This window comes from Trematomus bernacchii, unplaced genomic scaffold (assembly GCF_902827165.1).
Source record: "Trematomus bernacchii unplaced genomic scaffold, fTreBer1.1, whole genome shotgun sequence".
In the NCBI taxonomy this organism is placed as follows: domain Eukaryota; kingdom Metazoa; phylum Chordata; class Actinopteri; order Perciformes; family Nototheniidae; genus Trematomus; species Trematomus bernacchii.
The window spans coordinates 3478237-3496545 of NW_022987477.1; the positions used below are offsets into that span (position 1 = coordinate 3478237).

The 18309-nt window shown below is 42.0% G+C and overlaps 1 protein-coding gene across 2 annotated transcripts in view; it reads right to left on the minus strand.

Annotated features, from left to right (window-relative positions):
* arhgef4 (Rho guanine nucleotide exchange factor (GEF) 4) overlaps positions 1-18309 on the minus strand; it is a 70147-nt gene that overhangs the window by 49764 nt on the left and 2074 nt on the right. For both annotated transcript variants that reach the window (XM_034146888.1, XM_034146881.1), the window contains exon 2: positions 17454-17483. In XM_034146888.1, coding sequence (XP_034002779.1) covers positions 17454-17483 — 30 coding nt within the window. The remainder of the gene's footprint in view (positions 1-17453; positions 17484-18309) is intronic.

Sequence of the window (18309 nt, forward strand, 5' to 3'; positions counted from 1 at the left end):
GAAATTAAATCTAAAAACCAAACCAGCGTACGAGGAGAGTGACACTGATCTAAGGATTGATAGTGAAAGAGTTTTGTGAAAGTGGTCACACAGAGGAAACACAGTGGACCTAATGGAGTCTATGGTTACAACAGACAGCTGCCACTCAATTATTCATGAGAGCAGAACAAGCTGCTGCTCTGACGCACACAGCAGAGTTATTATAGAAATATACATACAGGACAACCGAAATGGATATCTCTGTTATTAAGCAATATAATAAAGTCATTGTGGGTTCACTGCATCTTCAAACTGATGGAATTACATTAAATTACCATTCAAACTTTCCTTAAAGGGGACCTATCATGCAAAATGCACTTTTTTATGTCTTTTATACATAAATATGTCCCCCCGGTGTGTCGGGGAACTCACGCAGCGTCAGAAAATAAAAGCCTTTCTCTTTTCCTCCATACCCAAATCTTTTAAAAACGGGGGTACAACGAGCGGATACAGATTTGCTGCCGATATGACGTAATTTCGGAAGGTGGACCCACAGAGAGTTGCTATCAGAAACAATGCCTGACGTGTTTTGGACGTAATCTCGTCTTTGTTTACATTAGCAAGCGTCGCTAACACTCAGAGCTAACCTGTACTGGAGAGCACATGTGTTTAAAAAGCAGGAAATAAAAAAAGGAACTCACCTTGTGATAAACCCACAAGAGAAAAAGCATTTGAGCTCCATACTGTTTCAGAAATAATCCTTGATGTGGTTTAGAACAGGATGGCGTTTTATCACAGCAGAATTTAACTTAATCTCCGGTAGGATTCTGATCAGGCATTAGCTCCGCCTCTTCTTTTTTTCTTTTTTCAAGCTAAGGACCCAAAATCCGCGTTTCTCTAACAGGGCTGCAAAAGAGGGGTTTGAGCAGTATGAGGCATGGCTACAATGGGTGATCTGTTTGGTATTTCAAGCAAAAAACTTCACAGACATGTTTTGTATAGGTATGGCCCTACAATATATGTTTCCAATATAGCATAATAGGTCCACTTTAAGACCTTAACTTCAATGTTTATCTTTCATTAGTATCTGACCGCATATCAACTCAAACACAATAATAAAGTTAAATTAATTTGCATTTATATGTGTCCTAGTTAAATCAAACTCCACATCAAGATGAAATCTACCACAGAAATGTAAGAGGTTTATTGCATTGCCGTCCAACAGAGCAGCTCAAACATGCCAATTATAAATACAAAGCCAAGTAGGAAGTGTATCGGAAGTCTTTTTGAAGAGACACAAAAACAACTCTTGCTTTTCACTGTGATGAGAGTCCTACTGCGAGTGTGATGTGATTCTTCCCGTAACTTATTCCTTTAGCCTTGTTGAAAATGAACGCACAGACTTAATCTCTGTTTATTGGATTAAAGTCTAATCCGCTACTGAATTAAATTGAATTAAAGAACAAAGCTGAGTGCAGAGGAGGGGAGCCTGCGTTTGACAATGAAGCTTGATTGACACGTGCATCATAATTCGTTCGATGACATAAAGCGTTCCCTATGGTTTCGTGGGCAGATCTGATGTCAGTTCAACATGAATCACTTAAAAAGGTCAACGTTCAGCACTGAGGACATTTGCTTTGCTAACGGGCTGCAGTGAAAACAGAGCACTTCAGTTTGTGACAAAGGCTTCCATTCAGCGCTCACTCAACGCCAAAGAGGCAATATTCTGTTTTACAGCAGGCAAACCGCACGAGAACAGCATGGCTAATGAGCCCAAATGTATTCTTTCCAAATGCCAGAATATAAGTGATACAAAACAGCATCATGAATAAGCAGCTTGTCGAACGAGAACGACTTTTCTTTTGCAAGATGACTCCATTTTCAAAAAGGAGTGTATTCATGAAAGGAGCTTTTCATAACAGGAACTTTTAATACATAACTGGAGCTTATGTTACCATGGTGATCTAGGTTGGTTAAAAGAGCTCCACCTTCGTGACATTGGAAACTCTACATGACTTAAGTCTCAACATACCTCACTTACCCTCTAATTTCTAAAAGAACTGGTCAGGGAAGTTTGCTTAGACATGATTTTTCAATACTGGACCGAAAATAAAAAAGTTGCTTTGGCTCGCTTGCCCACTGTTGGAGAGGTATAACACACACACACACACACACACACACATACACACACACACACACACACAAACACACAGTCCTTTCACTTAACCCAGCTTGTCTCCCTTCCAGCGGACACCATGGAAACACGGCACAAAGGGAGGGAGCGGTGAAAACAGGCCCTCAGAGATCTGGGTTAGAATACCAATAGCGCAGTGTGGGAAAGAATCAGCCAATGGATGCATGCGATTCCCGGCAGACTGCATTATACTGGCTGTGCTTCTTCCTACACAAACTAAATAATGACAATCTTCCTGATTTAAGTATCCCAGGATGTTAAGAGTTACTGAAAGTAGAAATCTGCACAGGGTAATGGAGGACTCACATACTAATGGGACACACAGGGGGGGGGGGGGGGGGGAAGTCTTCATTATTAAATAGGGAGGAGTGACAAAGCAAACAGGAATGCAATTATAACACATCCCACAAATGTGATAGCGGATGGCTTACACTATGATATATTAACTAAAGGACAAACACCCAATAAAGTATCAGCTGAAGACACTTAGTTTAAGTATATATTGAATGTTCCCCTATGGATCTGGGGGAAAATAAACAAGCGTATATTATTTAAAACCCCTATAATCAAGCCAATTCAAAATAAATTGGCATCAGTCCTACACTAAGACAAGATATATAAAACATAATTAATGGTGATCTCCAGGCTGCTGTGAAGGAGAGTTTTAATAACTGTGTGTGGAGAAAACCCTCGCAGTGACAGGTGAGTTGGGCCCCCCCCCCCCCCTCTCAGGGCCAGAACCAGTCCCCCTGTACCACACTAACTAACACACGGTGAGTAATGATGCCTCCTAAATTACCAAACGGTGGGAACTCCACAGGAGCCTGATCTACGTCCCTCCTTTCTCAGCGGCTTTCCTTGACTTTTAATAATGAGCAAGATAATATTTTATACAAAGCTATACCGAACTGAAACCTTCAAATGTACTCACGCTAAACGACTTTACTGCTATGTTCTTCCTTGTTCTAGCTTCTAATCGCGATATTTTAATTTAGATCCATGAATTTCTCAAATAAGACGGACCACAACATATTGAATGTCTTGACTTGATTGGTAAGAGAGATAACATTCATTATGTATTAAAGTCTCAACAAATGTCTGTTATTTTCATTCATTTGCAGCTGATGTCTGCCCTCTGATAGGCTCTTATGAGATAAGTCCCGCCTTCTTGAAGTTTGCCAAGCAATCAAAAATAACACATGACAACTTGTGACTGTAATATGTGGGTCAAGCGCCAAAAACATTACATATTTCAAGAGCATCTTTCTCTTAAACTCCAATTATATTTCCATCATATTCAACATCTGCCCGTGTCCAGGATGGTCAGTATAGATGAATACAAAATCTACAAGGTGAACTTTAGTCTATATGCCTTCTCGCTATGACCAGACAACATTGTAATAGTGCAATGTGAGGTCAGCCAGAGAAATAAACTATACAAAAGAAGTATGAAAGATACATCTTTGTATTCAGCGGACTGAAAGCGAGACAGCTTACCTGGAAGATAGCGTGGAGTAAACACATAATACTCAGCATTTTTGACGAGTCAGAGAAAGACGGACACACAGCCGTCTTCCCTCTCCTTTCTCCTCCCCTCCCCAGGAGTTTGCTCCTGTCCAGCTTCTGTACCGGGTCTCAAGGTATTGTAGAAGCTCCAACTTCGCAACCTGTTGCTATATCAAGCTGACTTAACCTCGATCACAAATGGAGAGCGATAGAGAAGGAGGAGGGAGAGAGGAGAAAGTCCCGCCAAAGGAGTCACATAACTCTGAGGGCTTAACCAGCAGAGCCCCACACAGGTGGAGGAGTTCAATGTGCAGGTAGGAGGCATGTTACAGTCTGAACTACAGACACCAATTACATGTCTTAAAGAGGCCTTATCATATGTTGGGCTTTCCCCTTTCCTGCAGTGTGTGTTATAGGTTTGTGTGCATGTAAATGGTCTGCAAAGGCTAAAATCACAAAGTTCCATCCAGTGGGAGTTTTATTCCCCACACACTCCCCCGCTGCCTGAAACGTCTCCATTGGGAGTCCTATGTTTACTTCCGTAACATAGTGACATCATTATGTAACACTTCTATTAGCTAGCGCTCCAACACATTGTACTTAATAGGCTAAGGGGCGGGACATCTCTAAGCGGTTGACCAATCACAACAGAGCCGGCCAGCTAACCCACTCAGAGCAGACTGGGTTCTGGTTTCAGACAGAGGGTGAAAAGAGGTGCTGCAGAACAAGCAGAATGAGAAAAATAAAGAGCTTTTTGAACATTACGGGGATAACACTGATCAAATGTTTTGTTCAGAATGTACAATGCAAAAAAACAAGAAATGCAAGCATGGTTCTCACACATTAGAAATAATACATCAGAGGAAACAATGACTTCACTGTTCTGAAACCAAAGAGCTTAGAGTGAAAACAAAAGCCCCGGCGGGCATATGCTGCTCCATCAAACCAACGTGCAACTCAACTATGTGCTTCACTACAGTCACATCTCTCAAAAGGTTCCCCTTATTAGTAAATACTCCTTTTTATTTCACAAGACCAAAAAAGAACTCTTTTGTGGATGACTTCAATGTAAATATGAACTGTTCTCGGTTTCAGCTTCAATTGCATAAACAAGGCCCAAATGAACTGAGACAGTAAGGGACAGGCAGATCTAGGATCAGGTGACTTTTGTGCACACCTGACACCTGAACATTGAGGGGATGTCAATCTGCCACAATACCGCACAGAGGGCAGAATGAGGGAAAGAACAAACAAACAAAGAAAAGCACGCCCCCTTCTGAGATAATATAGAACTACAACTTATTTTTCTTCAACCGCAGATGAACCCCATTTCTTATCGCTGTGTCTGAACTGAAGTGCATCCACTGGTACTGAGCCGAGTACTGGAGGGTGGTGTTTTTGAGGAGGGGGACTACACCGCACTTTCCTCAGTTGGACTGGCTCTCTTGACCTAATAGATCAACATAATGTAATATTAACTAAATGTATGCTCTCTAAATGACTAATAACCTTTTCAAACTACTTACAAGAAGTTTTCAAATGAGAACCAGAGGGAATCCTAAGAACTAATAACACATTCGGCACATAAAATACCAGCTTTGTATTTTTTTTAAGTGAATTACCATGATTGTGTTCCATGAGGAAGACTCTCATCAAAACTCAAATCAAGTCATGGTACAAATGATTACTCCTCAGCTACACACAACACACACTTGCCACCTTGTTCAGCTCTGATGTTACAGAAAGACAGTTTGATCCCTGATTTGAAAGTGTGGGCAGCTGCCTGGTGTCTTTTTCATCCCTAAAAGCAGTATTCCCCAGTGAGCTGCAGCCATGACTCAGACTATTCTCTGAAGGCCCGACCGCCTCTTCCCAGAAAGCCTGAAATAAATGTCTGTGTTCTGGCCAGGCTGCCGGCTGCCCGTCAGGATCACTGAAGGGGAGAAACGCTGCTGCGGTTCAAGAGCCACGGATGTCACTTTTAGACATTTGGAGAAGATGAACAAAACAGAATATTATGGGAGTGAAGCTACTGCCGGATTCTAAACCACAAAGTCAGCAGTGGAACTAACTTTTGAAAATGGGATCAAAGATGTACTTAATTTACTACACAGCTTAGTATACAATATGTAATCTTTCAGCGGCGGTGTTGCTTTGCACTCTCCGTGATTTAACTGGCAGGCACAGCATCAGCTCGGTGTGCTTACCTCAGCACTTTAACTTTGTTTCCGCATTATGTGCAATCTACTTCATAATGTGTGTGCATGGCTGCGTGCACCAGGTCGTGACCCTCGGAGCGTTGCTGTACACAAACCATTATAGCCCTACTGTTGGACCATAAGGAAGGAAGGAAACACATTTGTTCCATTTAATAAACTGTGTTAACCTACTGTCCTATTAACATCTGACAGCATGCAGCCCTATGATGCCAAGGTTCCATCTCCACCTTTGTCACATGACTATGCAAATTCATTTAGCAGTGTCACTTTCTGGCAGGAAGGGTTCAAGAGTTACCACAAAATGCTTTACATTTTCCTCAGTAGTTTAAGTGATACATAGTGAACATAGCCACTTAAAGAGGACATATTAAGCTCATTTTCAGGTTCATATTTGTATGTAGTGTCTCGGGACATGTCTCCATGCTTTAATGTTCAAAAGGCTCTTTATTTTTCTCATACTGCAGCACCTCTTTTCACCCTCTGTCTGAAACCAGAGCCCAGTCTGTTCTGATTGGTTAGCTGGCCGGCTCTGTTGTGATTGTTCAACCGCTTATCGTGTCCCGCCCCTTAGCCTATCATGTACAATGTGTTGGAAAGCTAGCCAATATAAGCTTGAGTGTTACATAGTGATGATAGAAACTACCATTAGTGTGAGATTTTAGCCTTTGCAGACCATTTACATGCACAGAAACCTACAGTATGTATCACAACACAGGATGGGAAAACCCCAATAGTGCCTCTTTAAAGCACCTATATTTGATCTTTTTGTTTAAGCTTTCTACCAGTGGAAAACCGTGTCTATCACAACTGGACCTTCTGTAGACACACACAGACTGTCAATCCAAACGTACGCTCTCATTCAGTGCAACGGCCAGGGTATTCTATCAAGGATATAGAATACCTTGGTTGAAGGATATTCTACCCAGAGACCCAGACAAATATCTGATTGGTTGCATTTCTTTTCTAACACAAAACCACTGAAATGCGTAGGGCATGGACCGAGAAGGACAAACAAATCAATGTAACACTGTAATACTACAGATCAACAACACAGATACGACTCATTTATTCATTTTACACACATTTTATTACATTTTATTTATATAATTAAATCGATTTTTTGTTTGTTTTATCTGAGTGTTCCAGGGTATTCTCTGAATGCCTTGAAGGCCCTGACAGTTCGCCACTGCTTTCTACTTGTTGCTCATTAGTACCTTTTAAAAATAACTTACTGTTACAGCAACTGGAATTAACCTGTTGGCATTGAACCTTACTGATCTTCCACTGCCACAGTATAGTGTCCTACGGTTAACCAACTCCAGCCAGTATAAAGACACTGCTGCTTACAGTGTGTATCAGCAGCAGGAGCATAGACCTGTTCCAAAACAAGGCGTCATCTGGAACACAATGTGGTCCCAGGTCACAGGTTAACCCCCCCGTACAAAGCTCAGGAGACATCATGGGTCCAGCTCCATGCAGTAACGCTGCTGCAGGCCTGCCAGCTGTAAAGCCCACAGAAACCTATTATACTCCATGTTTATGGCAATGACAACAACTATCAATAGGGAAAAAGGGACAGGGTCTTTTTTTCTAGAACGTTTCTCATTGGTGGACAAGATGGTGGCCTCTGCATATACATGACAATGTGTGTGCCGCTGTAACACGCTAAGCTCGCAGGATGGGCCATCCATTGGAAATAGGAAGGCTAAAACATGTTGTTGAAAAGGTAGCGGAGAGAGCAGAGAGGTGGAGGACAGAGGCATGCTGGGAGCTTTGCAACAAGCTCTTCATGTATTGTAGAGCATGGGAAAAACACTTGAACCTTCTTCTTTGCTCCTTATCACAAACAAAGGATATGGACTCTTCAGATGAGTCCTTTAATGAAAGAAGAGAGGAGTTAAGAGTTACTTTAACCCAGATTGATCAAGGCAAGGATTAAATATGGCTTCCTTCTTTCTGGAGAGCAGCCCATCAGCACTACACATGACACGTAGCCCCGCTGTATGAACAACACCCAAGAGCTTTGGTCACCGGAGACGTACACCGAATAAAGGGGCAGTTCAAGACTGGAGTTTCAATGTGACTTTTCCGCAGCAAATGATAGCATCTGAAACAAAGCAGTTTACTGGATAGCTAAAACAGAAGGAGTCTGGTACAGCCTCCCTTAGGTGAATCCAGCTTCATGGAGGTCAGTTTAAGTTTAAAAAGTTGCGTTTGTGATGGAATTTGTGCTGCTGTTGTTGGTAAAGCTTATCCTTTGCCCACCCAAACCTCTAGATTAATAATTCAGCTCTCTACAACGACAACAAAAGAACATTATACCCTTCATGACGGTAGGATTTATTGCAGGATGTTTCTCTTCGGTATACCTAATAAACTGACAGTGTTTATGTTGGGGACCACTAGTCCTATTTAAGTGTGATTGAAGCTAAGAACCAGCACCGGCAGACGGGCGACCAATAAAATGCCTTTCAATGCGTCAGATTTCCTGTTAGACATTGCACTTGAACACACCAGCTATCTGACCATGCATGGAGGTTCTGCAATCGCCTGATTCCAGACTTCTGAAGTGTAATCCACGTTTTCTACTTATTCAGCCACTCGAAAGTTTTGAAGTTGAGCTCATTGATAGCCATTTCCTTGGCTGAAGAAAGAGTTGGCCAATGAAAGCTTTGTCGGCTTAAGAGGACAAAGTCCCGATAAGAAAATATGCAACTCTGAGACAGGAAGTGATCGCAGAAACACAATAACAAGGAGAGTGGAGTTTAAGTATAGCACAGGGTGGAGGGGTCCCATTTAGTTTTTCTCACCTGCATGAAAGAAAATGATGTCAGTAGTCTGCATGTCTGCCCCAGACAACAATGTGGGCACAGAAACAAAGCGAACCAGCCGACCATTTCACCCCGCTGTAAACTCATTTAAGAAGCCCAGAGCACTGATTGAATCAAGTGAGAGAAACGCAGTGGGCCCTCCATATTTTGTGAGTAACCAACAGTTACAGGAGGAAATCATCGTGCATCCAACTCCTTCATTTGCATAACAAGGGTAGCAGAGGCCCGGGCCAACTCTGTGAACCTTAAAAGAGCGTGCTTGTGGAAAAGAGCCCCTCCATTTCTCTCCAAAAGTAGCAACTTAACACTGCTGCTTCAAACTATAGTATGTGAGAAGGACATCCTAATCATCTGTCCTAAGCTCTGCCAGGTTGATATGTGTGGTCTTTCAGAGGCATGCATCTCCCAAACAGTCTTACAAACTGTTTAGTCGTTTGTTTGTGCACAATACGCAGAGCTGGCTGCAAACATGCAAGAAGCTGTGTGTCGCAAATAGCAGTGAAAATGTTCCCTCTTCTGTAGTTAGTTTGTTAAATTCGTTTTTGGGCAAGTAAATGGTCTTCAAAGGGTACAATCCCAAGTTCCCTCCAGAAGGAAATGCCTCCATTGGACTTCCTTTGTTTACTTCCATAACATAGCGACATCACTATGCACTTCTTGCGCTTCTATTGGCTAGCACACATTGTGCGTAATAGGCTAAGGGGCGGTACATCTTTAAGCCGTTGACCAATCACAACAGAGCCGGCCAGCTAACCAATCAGAGCAGACTGGGCTCTGGTTTCAGACAGAGGGTGAAAAGAGGTGCTGCAGCACAGGCAGTATGATACAAATAAAGTCCCAGCACAATGGAAATGAAAATGAGCACATGTCCTTTTTAAGATGCGTCTTTTGGATGTACTGTATGTCCAAAGAATGCTCCTAAAACCTGAATAGCACTGGCACATTCCACATGTTTTGATGGAAAATGCTTCAGTCTAAATTAGACCTTATCCAGAATAATCAACAGAGTAGTTTGTTAACACCGACCCGTATCAAATTCTGAATGTTTTTATAATGATGTTATATTCTTGGAGTATTAGTCAGCATGTAAACATTGTCAGTGAGTCTTGTTAAAATGTTTATGGACAGATACAATCCCAGCAGAATGCAAACAGGCGTCCCTGAAAAGGTCAGGCTGTGTGGTCGAGCTCTAATGAGCCGACAGAGAAGACCAGCTGGACACATTCAAGAGCAACAGGCTGGTGAGAGGAGCAGCTCCATCCCAGCTGAGAGCCGGTGGAGCAGAGCTCATTAACATGGTGTGTTATTCTATGTTCCTGCACAACCATGAAAAATGACCCTCAGTGTGATCCCTCAGTGGATTCAGTGGACAGGATCCTCCACAGAGAGGTTTTTACTGCCAACTTGTCAAAAGAATACAAAAGAAATCATGTCAGTTCCCATGTCTGCCCCAAGCACAGTCTTTTGCTGTCAATCTCACTCACACGTATACATACACACAGTGCTGTTGTGCCGGGCTGGAGGGCCAGAGAAACCTAACAACCGGGCAGAGAAACCACAGGTCCAGAAAAAGAAAAGTCAGTCGTTACACTCCCTCTGGCTCATTTCATCCTCCTGTGAGAGGAATGCTTTCTTTGGCTCTCCCGTTTCCATTCTGCTTGCCTACCGGCCCTACCGACCCCCTTTTTTTCTTCCTCTCTATTTTCAGCCGCTGGATGAATTTGGGTTAGAGGTGGATCAAAGTAACACAGGCCTACTCCAAAGCCCCTGAACTCATACAAACAAGTGATGTCATGCACATGCTGGATGAGCGTGCCAACGTGATAGCAGACTGTCAGCTGCTCTGGGCCTTCAGAGAGACCAACACATATACCCTGCATAACAAAAGTCTTGTAATACAATATATCTTAAAGTCGTTTTTAGAGTTGACACTGAGTGAGACTGACAGGTCTGCGTTAAACTTCTGCAACACTTGAACTGAGTAGTGTTCAAAATATAATGTTGCACATGCATGTAAACATCAACACAACAGTCAGTAAGAGTGCATTGCTGTCAATATATGTTCATAAGCAACGGACCAAACAACATTCTGGCTCTCTTGCAACTTAATCCCTAATCTTACCAAGTTCTTAGTAACAGTTGGCATATATGCATAATTATGCTATGTGTATGCATGGGAAGAATAGGCAATATTAAAAAGGTGTATTGTATTGTCTGTCAGATGGATGAAGCTGCAGTTATTCAGAGTCACCTCAGTTTTATGATGATCAACATACAGTTAGTCCCTGAGGAAATACAAGGCGCCAACAGTTCTACTATCCTTAATAATGGGAGTTCAACTGATGATCTCTTGGAACTGAAGATATGTGTTGTTAGATACGTGTACATGTTTAAACATCTCAGATTTTAACCTTATAAATGGCAAATTATGCGGATTTTCAGGTTCATATATAGTATTCAGTTGTTATAATAAACACCATTCATCATAGGAAGTCTGTAAGCTGTTCCCCAACAGTTAGGAAGTAGAGGCTCAACAAATAAAAAAGGGATTTGGAACATCCCAGAGAGTCCAATCGGGAGACTACAGTGAGGGAGCATGGGAAATGGGACAGCTGAGTGTTTCCCCGCCACGCATTCCCCTCAGCTTGGCTGGATGTGAAATGAGACAAATTCCTGAGTATCTCTCTTGTGTCAACTTTGCAACTGTGTGTTAGAGCCTGGACAGCAGCCCGTCACCCCACCAACCCCCCTCCAACCCCCCAAAACCCCTGCGAGAGGAATGTGACGGCTGCGCCTCCACACACTGATTTACTGATGCGTGCGTGCGTGCCGAATTCTCACACAAACATGTAGCATGGAGGAGGAGCAGTAGAGCCGCGTGTGTGCTCACATTCTGAGCGTGCTTGTTTGAGGAGAAAGAGGAAATAGAAAGGAAATGAAGATGGACATCGATATTAGAACAATTGATTTCATGGTGATCTTCCATAAGAAGCACCCACTAGAGTTTTTTTCAATTAGCATTTCTTGGACCTAGCATGGCACTGGACGATCCACGGGTGGGTTCAGACACAATTGGGTCTGTGCTCAGAAAGTGGGAGGACGTATTTGAGGCATCCAAGGGTTTGAAGTTGACTCTTTAGAGCTCGGATGGACATAAAACTGGTTGAATGGAGTACGAAACATAAAAAAAATCGCATTATTTGATAAAAAAGTATACAGAAGTCAACTATGAAGTGCTTTCTAGAAACGTTACGAGACATTCAGCAATTTAACCCAGCATACTTTCAGATTCTTTGTCTTTTGTCATCCATTTTGCTGCCGAATAAGATACCAAAGCCTTGGGAAAGAAAGGGAACAGATATAAATATACAGCTGTCAAACCTTCATCAGGAAGACGGTTGCGTTTTATTTTTTTTGCAAACTAAAGCTCTCTATCTTTTGTTCTAACATGAAGCAACACACCTTGATTTTTTTTGGGGGGGAAACCTTATCCCTTCCTTGTGGACAGTTTCTGCTTACCTGTGCTTTAGGAGCACCTGTTCACTCCTGTGTTTTTATACGATGACAAAGAATATTTCTACAGTTCTGTTTCACAATACTGACAAGTGTCAACCGTTGAGGCCAATGGGGAAGTAAATAAAGCCATCCAGTGTTTAATAAAAGAAGCCTTTCAAATAGGAATTTACAGGGATGAAGAAAGACTTCCGGGACAAACAGGTCTTCCCACCTCAAACCTGACCCTAATCTATTGTGGTTAACAAAGAGTGCAGCTGTAGAAAGGGCTTTTGGCCTAATTCCTTGATGCTCAAAATGCCAAGCAACCCAGTGCATGTTCAGAGCCTCCCCGTGCTCCTGCAGCAGAACATGTGTTTTGTTTTTATAACTTGCCAGCCATCAGAGAATCTGCTTAGTGGAGTTCCGGTCGAACAAAGACAACACAGCTCAAACACAGTGGAACTAATGAGGGAGGTGGTTACGTAACAATCTCCTACTGTTGTCACATAAAAAGACTCTGTGGAGCCGAACTCCTCTTCTACCCCCCCCGCCCTGCCTGCCGCCTCTCGCATTTTCTCACGTTCACACTGAGAGAAAGTCTCACCTGGGCCATGGCGGAGCTGCAGAAACATCCTGAGGAGGCTCCAGTTGGAGACTCAGGGAAACCCGAAACTGTCTGTCTCTCCGCCGCAGGATTTATGGAGCCCGACAAAATAAAAGAAGCCCATGAGAAAGAGGAGAGGGGTGGGGGGGGGGGGAGGGCCGTAGGGAGGAGAGGCTGTCCAGCAAAACACAAGCTGTTTGTAAAGTGCTGTTTCTGGGTAGCACTTTATAATCCCTCCTTTGTAGACAAGCAACTGCTGATTCAACCCTGTGCAGTGGGATGTTTATTCTAGACATGTTCTGTTTTATTCCTAACGCAACGAGTTACACATTTTAGCATTCATTATAGAAATATGTTCATATACAACTTCTGAAATCAATATCATAGCACCATAAAGATTTTGTTAACAAACATAGCTCACACAGGAGATGACCCTGAGTCGGTGTTCCTTACACACACACACACACACACACACACACACACACACACACACACACACACACACACACACACACACACACACACACACACACACACACACACACACACACACACACACACACACACACACACACACACACACACACACACACACACACACACACACACACACACACACACACACACACACACACACACACACACACACACACACACACACACACACACACACACACACACACACACACACACACACACACACACACACACACACACACACACACACACACACACACACACACACACACACACACACACACACACACACACACACACACACACTTTGAAAGAGACTACAGCAGGGACTTTACTTTCTGAGGTTGTATGGAGTGAGCAGCCAGATCATGCTGATGTTCTGCCAGGCAAGCCTTCAGAGCATCATCAGATAAAGAATTTACAGAATTCATTGGAAAGCAGACCTGCCGATATGCACAAAACAGCTTTGAAGGTAATAGGAAATAAAGACTACAAGCCCATAGAGAGCCGGTACGAGCAGACAGTCAAGAAACAAGGAACAGAAAATATTCCAGACTTTGGACTTTCTCTCGTCTCTGAATACGAACCTCTGCCATCAGGATAAAAGTGCAGATCAAACCACTGGAAGATATCGTTTGTTCGAACCTCCATCAAGCCTATGACACTAATGCTATATCTTAGTGCAACAAAGGGATGTGCATTTTGTACAGAAGCATTTCACAAAATTCAGTTGTCAATTCGCTCTGCATCAGCCAATCGGTTTGCTGCTCCCTCACTGCGAGTTGGACCCAGGTACCCCTCAATAAAAACACACATGTTTGCTATCCTGGCTACAAAATGGTGGAATGAGCGTCCCATTGATATCAGGACAGCAGGTCTACAAATCTTTGTCGCAAACTGAAAATCCATCTGTTTTTCTTGTACCTTGGCCATTACATTTAAAAAGGATAATGGTTTGGCTTATTTGATGCAAAAATATCAGATATAAGAGTTTGTATTATGGTTTATTGCAGTTATTGTGAGTCGCATTGGATAGAAGCGTCAGCTAATGAAATGTGTTGTAAAATCAAATGTCTTGTATAAGATGTTTTAATGTTATATTTGTGGTGTTTTCAATGTAAGGCGACAAACAGTAACACTGTGCCTAAGACTAATTTCCCCCACGTATAATAACGTTTAGTCTGTACTACTTTAAGTGTCTTCTCTAACGACGTTGTTCCAACCAACTAAACATTCTTGAATTCTTTATAAATCAGGGTAGGTCTCAAATTGGGGAACCAAAGGAAGCTGACACAGTCGGTGTTTAACATTCATTGAGGTGAAATAAAACCGTTAAAAACAATATAGGAAGCGGCTCAGTGCTCTTATAAGATGCTATTGACTCAGGAGAGACAGAGAGAAGCCTGTGCTGCTGTATTCTGCTGTAGGGGTGGTCGATGAAAATATAATAATCTATTATAGGACTTATTTTACTGCAGGAACAGTGAAACGTTACCTGCAGAACTGACAGGCTCTAAAATTAGCCCGTCAGCCACAAAAATCCCTGTGCTGAGCAGTACAACTTTTAAATGCCTCCGGAAATATCAGGGTGGAGTGAGCTGTAGACATCTGAAAATCTAAATATGTGGAGTTTATTTTTTTAACTGAAAAAGGAATCTGCAGCAGGTAGAAATTCATAGTGAAGTAAGGTATCAAAAGTTACCGAAAAGTAGACGTTTGCTAGGGATTATGAACAAATAATGCCAAGCTGTATATCAATCGATACAATATTTCAATTAATTGATAATGAAATCATTAATACACAGAGCTATCATCAATATTGTGCTACAATAGTTTGCACAACAAAAAGAGATTAGGCTCACCCGCTAGCTGCATGATGTAAAAATGTGATCCTCTTAAAACACGTGAAGTCGCACACTGGCTCTGACACTGATAATCTGCAGCGGACTGAAACACACACACACAGGCCCGCTGCGCTGCTCCATGCCAGACTCTTTAAACGCCCCACAGAGAAGGTGGCAGTTAGCGTTTGGCACCGCTGTCGTCCTGGCAGATTTAAATTCCCAAAGCCCTTTGAGATGCCTTCAAACATAAATGCACTTTATCCAGCGTGGTGAATGAGTGCCACTGAGGAGAAGACATGCAGTCACCAGGAGAAAATGGCCAGTCTGTGCAGATTCTGGATCAGCTTGCACTGTTGCTAGGCTTGTGGTTTTTCCCTCACCAAACATTTGTTTTAACTGCAAGCACTTATTCAGTTTTTGTTTTTAAAGAAACAATATCTGTAGGAAATCGACACAATTTGAGTGGATTTAAAAATATTTGATGTCCCCTAAGAAAAAAGTGTAAGAAGAAAAACACAGTGCTTTCAGTGTCTAACCATTTTGAGTGATATCAGACCATTGAATGGCTTTAGATTAGGCAAAGTTAGCTTAATCTATCCAAAGGCACATTTTGAAAAAACAAGTGCAATTTTATGGTTAGGGTTAGGGTCGTATTAGCATTTATGAAACAAACGTAAGATGTGATTTAGGAAAAGACTGGGTTAAGCTGAAGCAGTAGATGAAGACAGCTCCCACAATGCATTGCTGCTGTGGTTTCTGAGCTCCACAGTGACCCAGACTTAACTCCTTATACTTCTGTAAATTACAGAGGAGCCTCCTGATAGCGTTAGCCCACACTGTGTCCTCAAAGTGGGAATGGAGTTTGGTTTATGGACACAATAAGCTCCGCTCCTCTGGGAATCCACCGCTGACAGTATGAGCCGAGATATTTGGGTTCAAGCGGGGGTCACAGCTCCATTTCTCTCCCTCACACTGCAGCGTGGAGGTACCCAAACAACAGAGAGAGGCGTCACAGGGGATTTTAAAAGGCTTACGCACATGTTGAGACGTTTTATCTGACATAAGAGGTGGTTTTCGAGGCTTTTCCTTGAAGTCACAGCACGGAACAATTATGTCCTCTTTTGACAGAGGGTATCATAACTAACACCAAAGAGTTACAAAGCACCACAACAACTTTAGACGCCTCCGCTGCCATATGGTTTCAACTACTCAGTCAGTAGCTGGGGTCATGAGAGCCTTTGAAACTCATATAAAAAGAGCATTAGCAGTGATCCAGAAAACATTCAAGCAGGTAAAGGGTGAACAGAGGCGCCAATAAAGCATCAAAGGCTGGATCAATCATCGATGTTATGGTTTAGTCTCAGCGTCTGGACTTTAATAACCAGGTTATTTGTCCCCTATGCCTGGCATTAATAAAAAACAATGTTCTTTTTTATTTACCTCATCTCAAATCTGTGTCAAAGTGAATTTAAAATGATTGTACACCACAGTAAAGTACAAAAACAATGATGCTGATAGATGAAAGTACAAATAGGCACATAACAGGTTACAAAAGCACTTAGGCGAACACAGACGTCTAAAAATATAGTCTTTTCTGTATTTCTGTTACCAACACAGCCACACAAATGTCTATTGAGTGTATGGTAGGGCTGCTCAATTAATCGTATTTTAATCGCAATTACGATTTTGGCTTGCAACAATTATGAAAACAACATAATCGAAATAAAAATATTTATTTTTATTTTTATTATTATTATTTATTTAAAAAGAAAAAAAAAAGTATAATTTTTTTTATTGGATTTTCAATTGAATTATACTTAAAGTTCAGGGTAATCAACTGTTTTGTTTTTTTTAAATAAATTGATGTTTTCAAAGTAAATGGATAATCGTTTTTAATAATCGTGATCTCAATTATTGACCAAAATAATCGAGATTATGATTATTATCGAGCAGCACTACTGTATGGCATGATTCACTGACCTCATGTCAAGGCCCTGAATCTTTTTTAATTAAGCTACATTGGGCGGATGTATCCAGGTAGTATGGTGTTCACCTTATTCGCCCTTTGAATCCTGCCTTTAAGTGTTGGCTTTGAGTGGGCTGGTGCCTTGAGCAAAAACACTGATCTCTATGATTGCCAACAGGGCTATGTTCACACAGGTTTAATATTCATGCAGAGGCATAAGACTACAGTTTTTAATGTCTGTGCTGTGTCAGATGAATCTGTCAGATGAATCTGTCAACAAAGGAAAGCCGCAAAACAACTAGTCTGAAATAGACAAGATACAAGAAGGATGTTCCTACCTGTGGAGGGGCAGACTGGCATCTGAGTTTCTGAGGAGACAAAACAAAGACAAGTGAGGCTTTTGTCAGACGTTTATAGGATTTTAAAGGAATACTCATGTTTTGAATAGGGAGAGCTGTCAGTTCTGATTCACAGCAGTTACCGTGACATACTTTCACAGCCACTTCTCAAACCACATCTACTCTGCTTCTGCACTGTCCATTTACATGATGTGCTTGGTATGTTTTTTGTCAGCAAGTGGCTATACACACAGCCTCTCTAGGGTGGTTATGATTACATACGTCAGTCAAAAGTACCCTCCAACTTTACATGACTTTCCTGCTAGAGAAAGCAACTTTTAGAGACACTTTTTAAGCCTACAGTTGGGCTTAATCCTCAGAGCAGCAGGAGAACTCCTTTCAATAAGTCACTGTGTGGCCTCTTTGTCACCAGGTGTTTTCAGAGCAGCTCTCATAGACTCTGAGTCTCAGTTTGAAGTTTCAAGAGCAGCAAAAGAGCATAAAACGTTTCATTGGTGTTCTCACAAACTGCGTGTTAACCCCTGCACTTCTTAAAGATGCAGTCACTGACACATGTGGTTCCTCTGTTGTGCTTTGAAGACAGAAATTCCACATGAAGACTTGACACAATAAAATGAACACAACACTATATCATGTGTTACAGCGCGGGTGGTCATGGGTAATAAATTGCTCAAATGCCACAGTATTACTGGATCACGTCTGTGCTAATAAGCAGGTGCTTATTAAGCCATGCTGACGTCGAAAGGCTATGATTTAACAAAAAGAAAAAACCAAAAACAGAGCAAGGAGAGGAGGCAGTTGATACCAGAATCAATGAGTCAGCATGGAGTTTAAA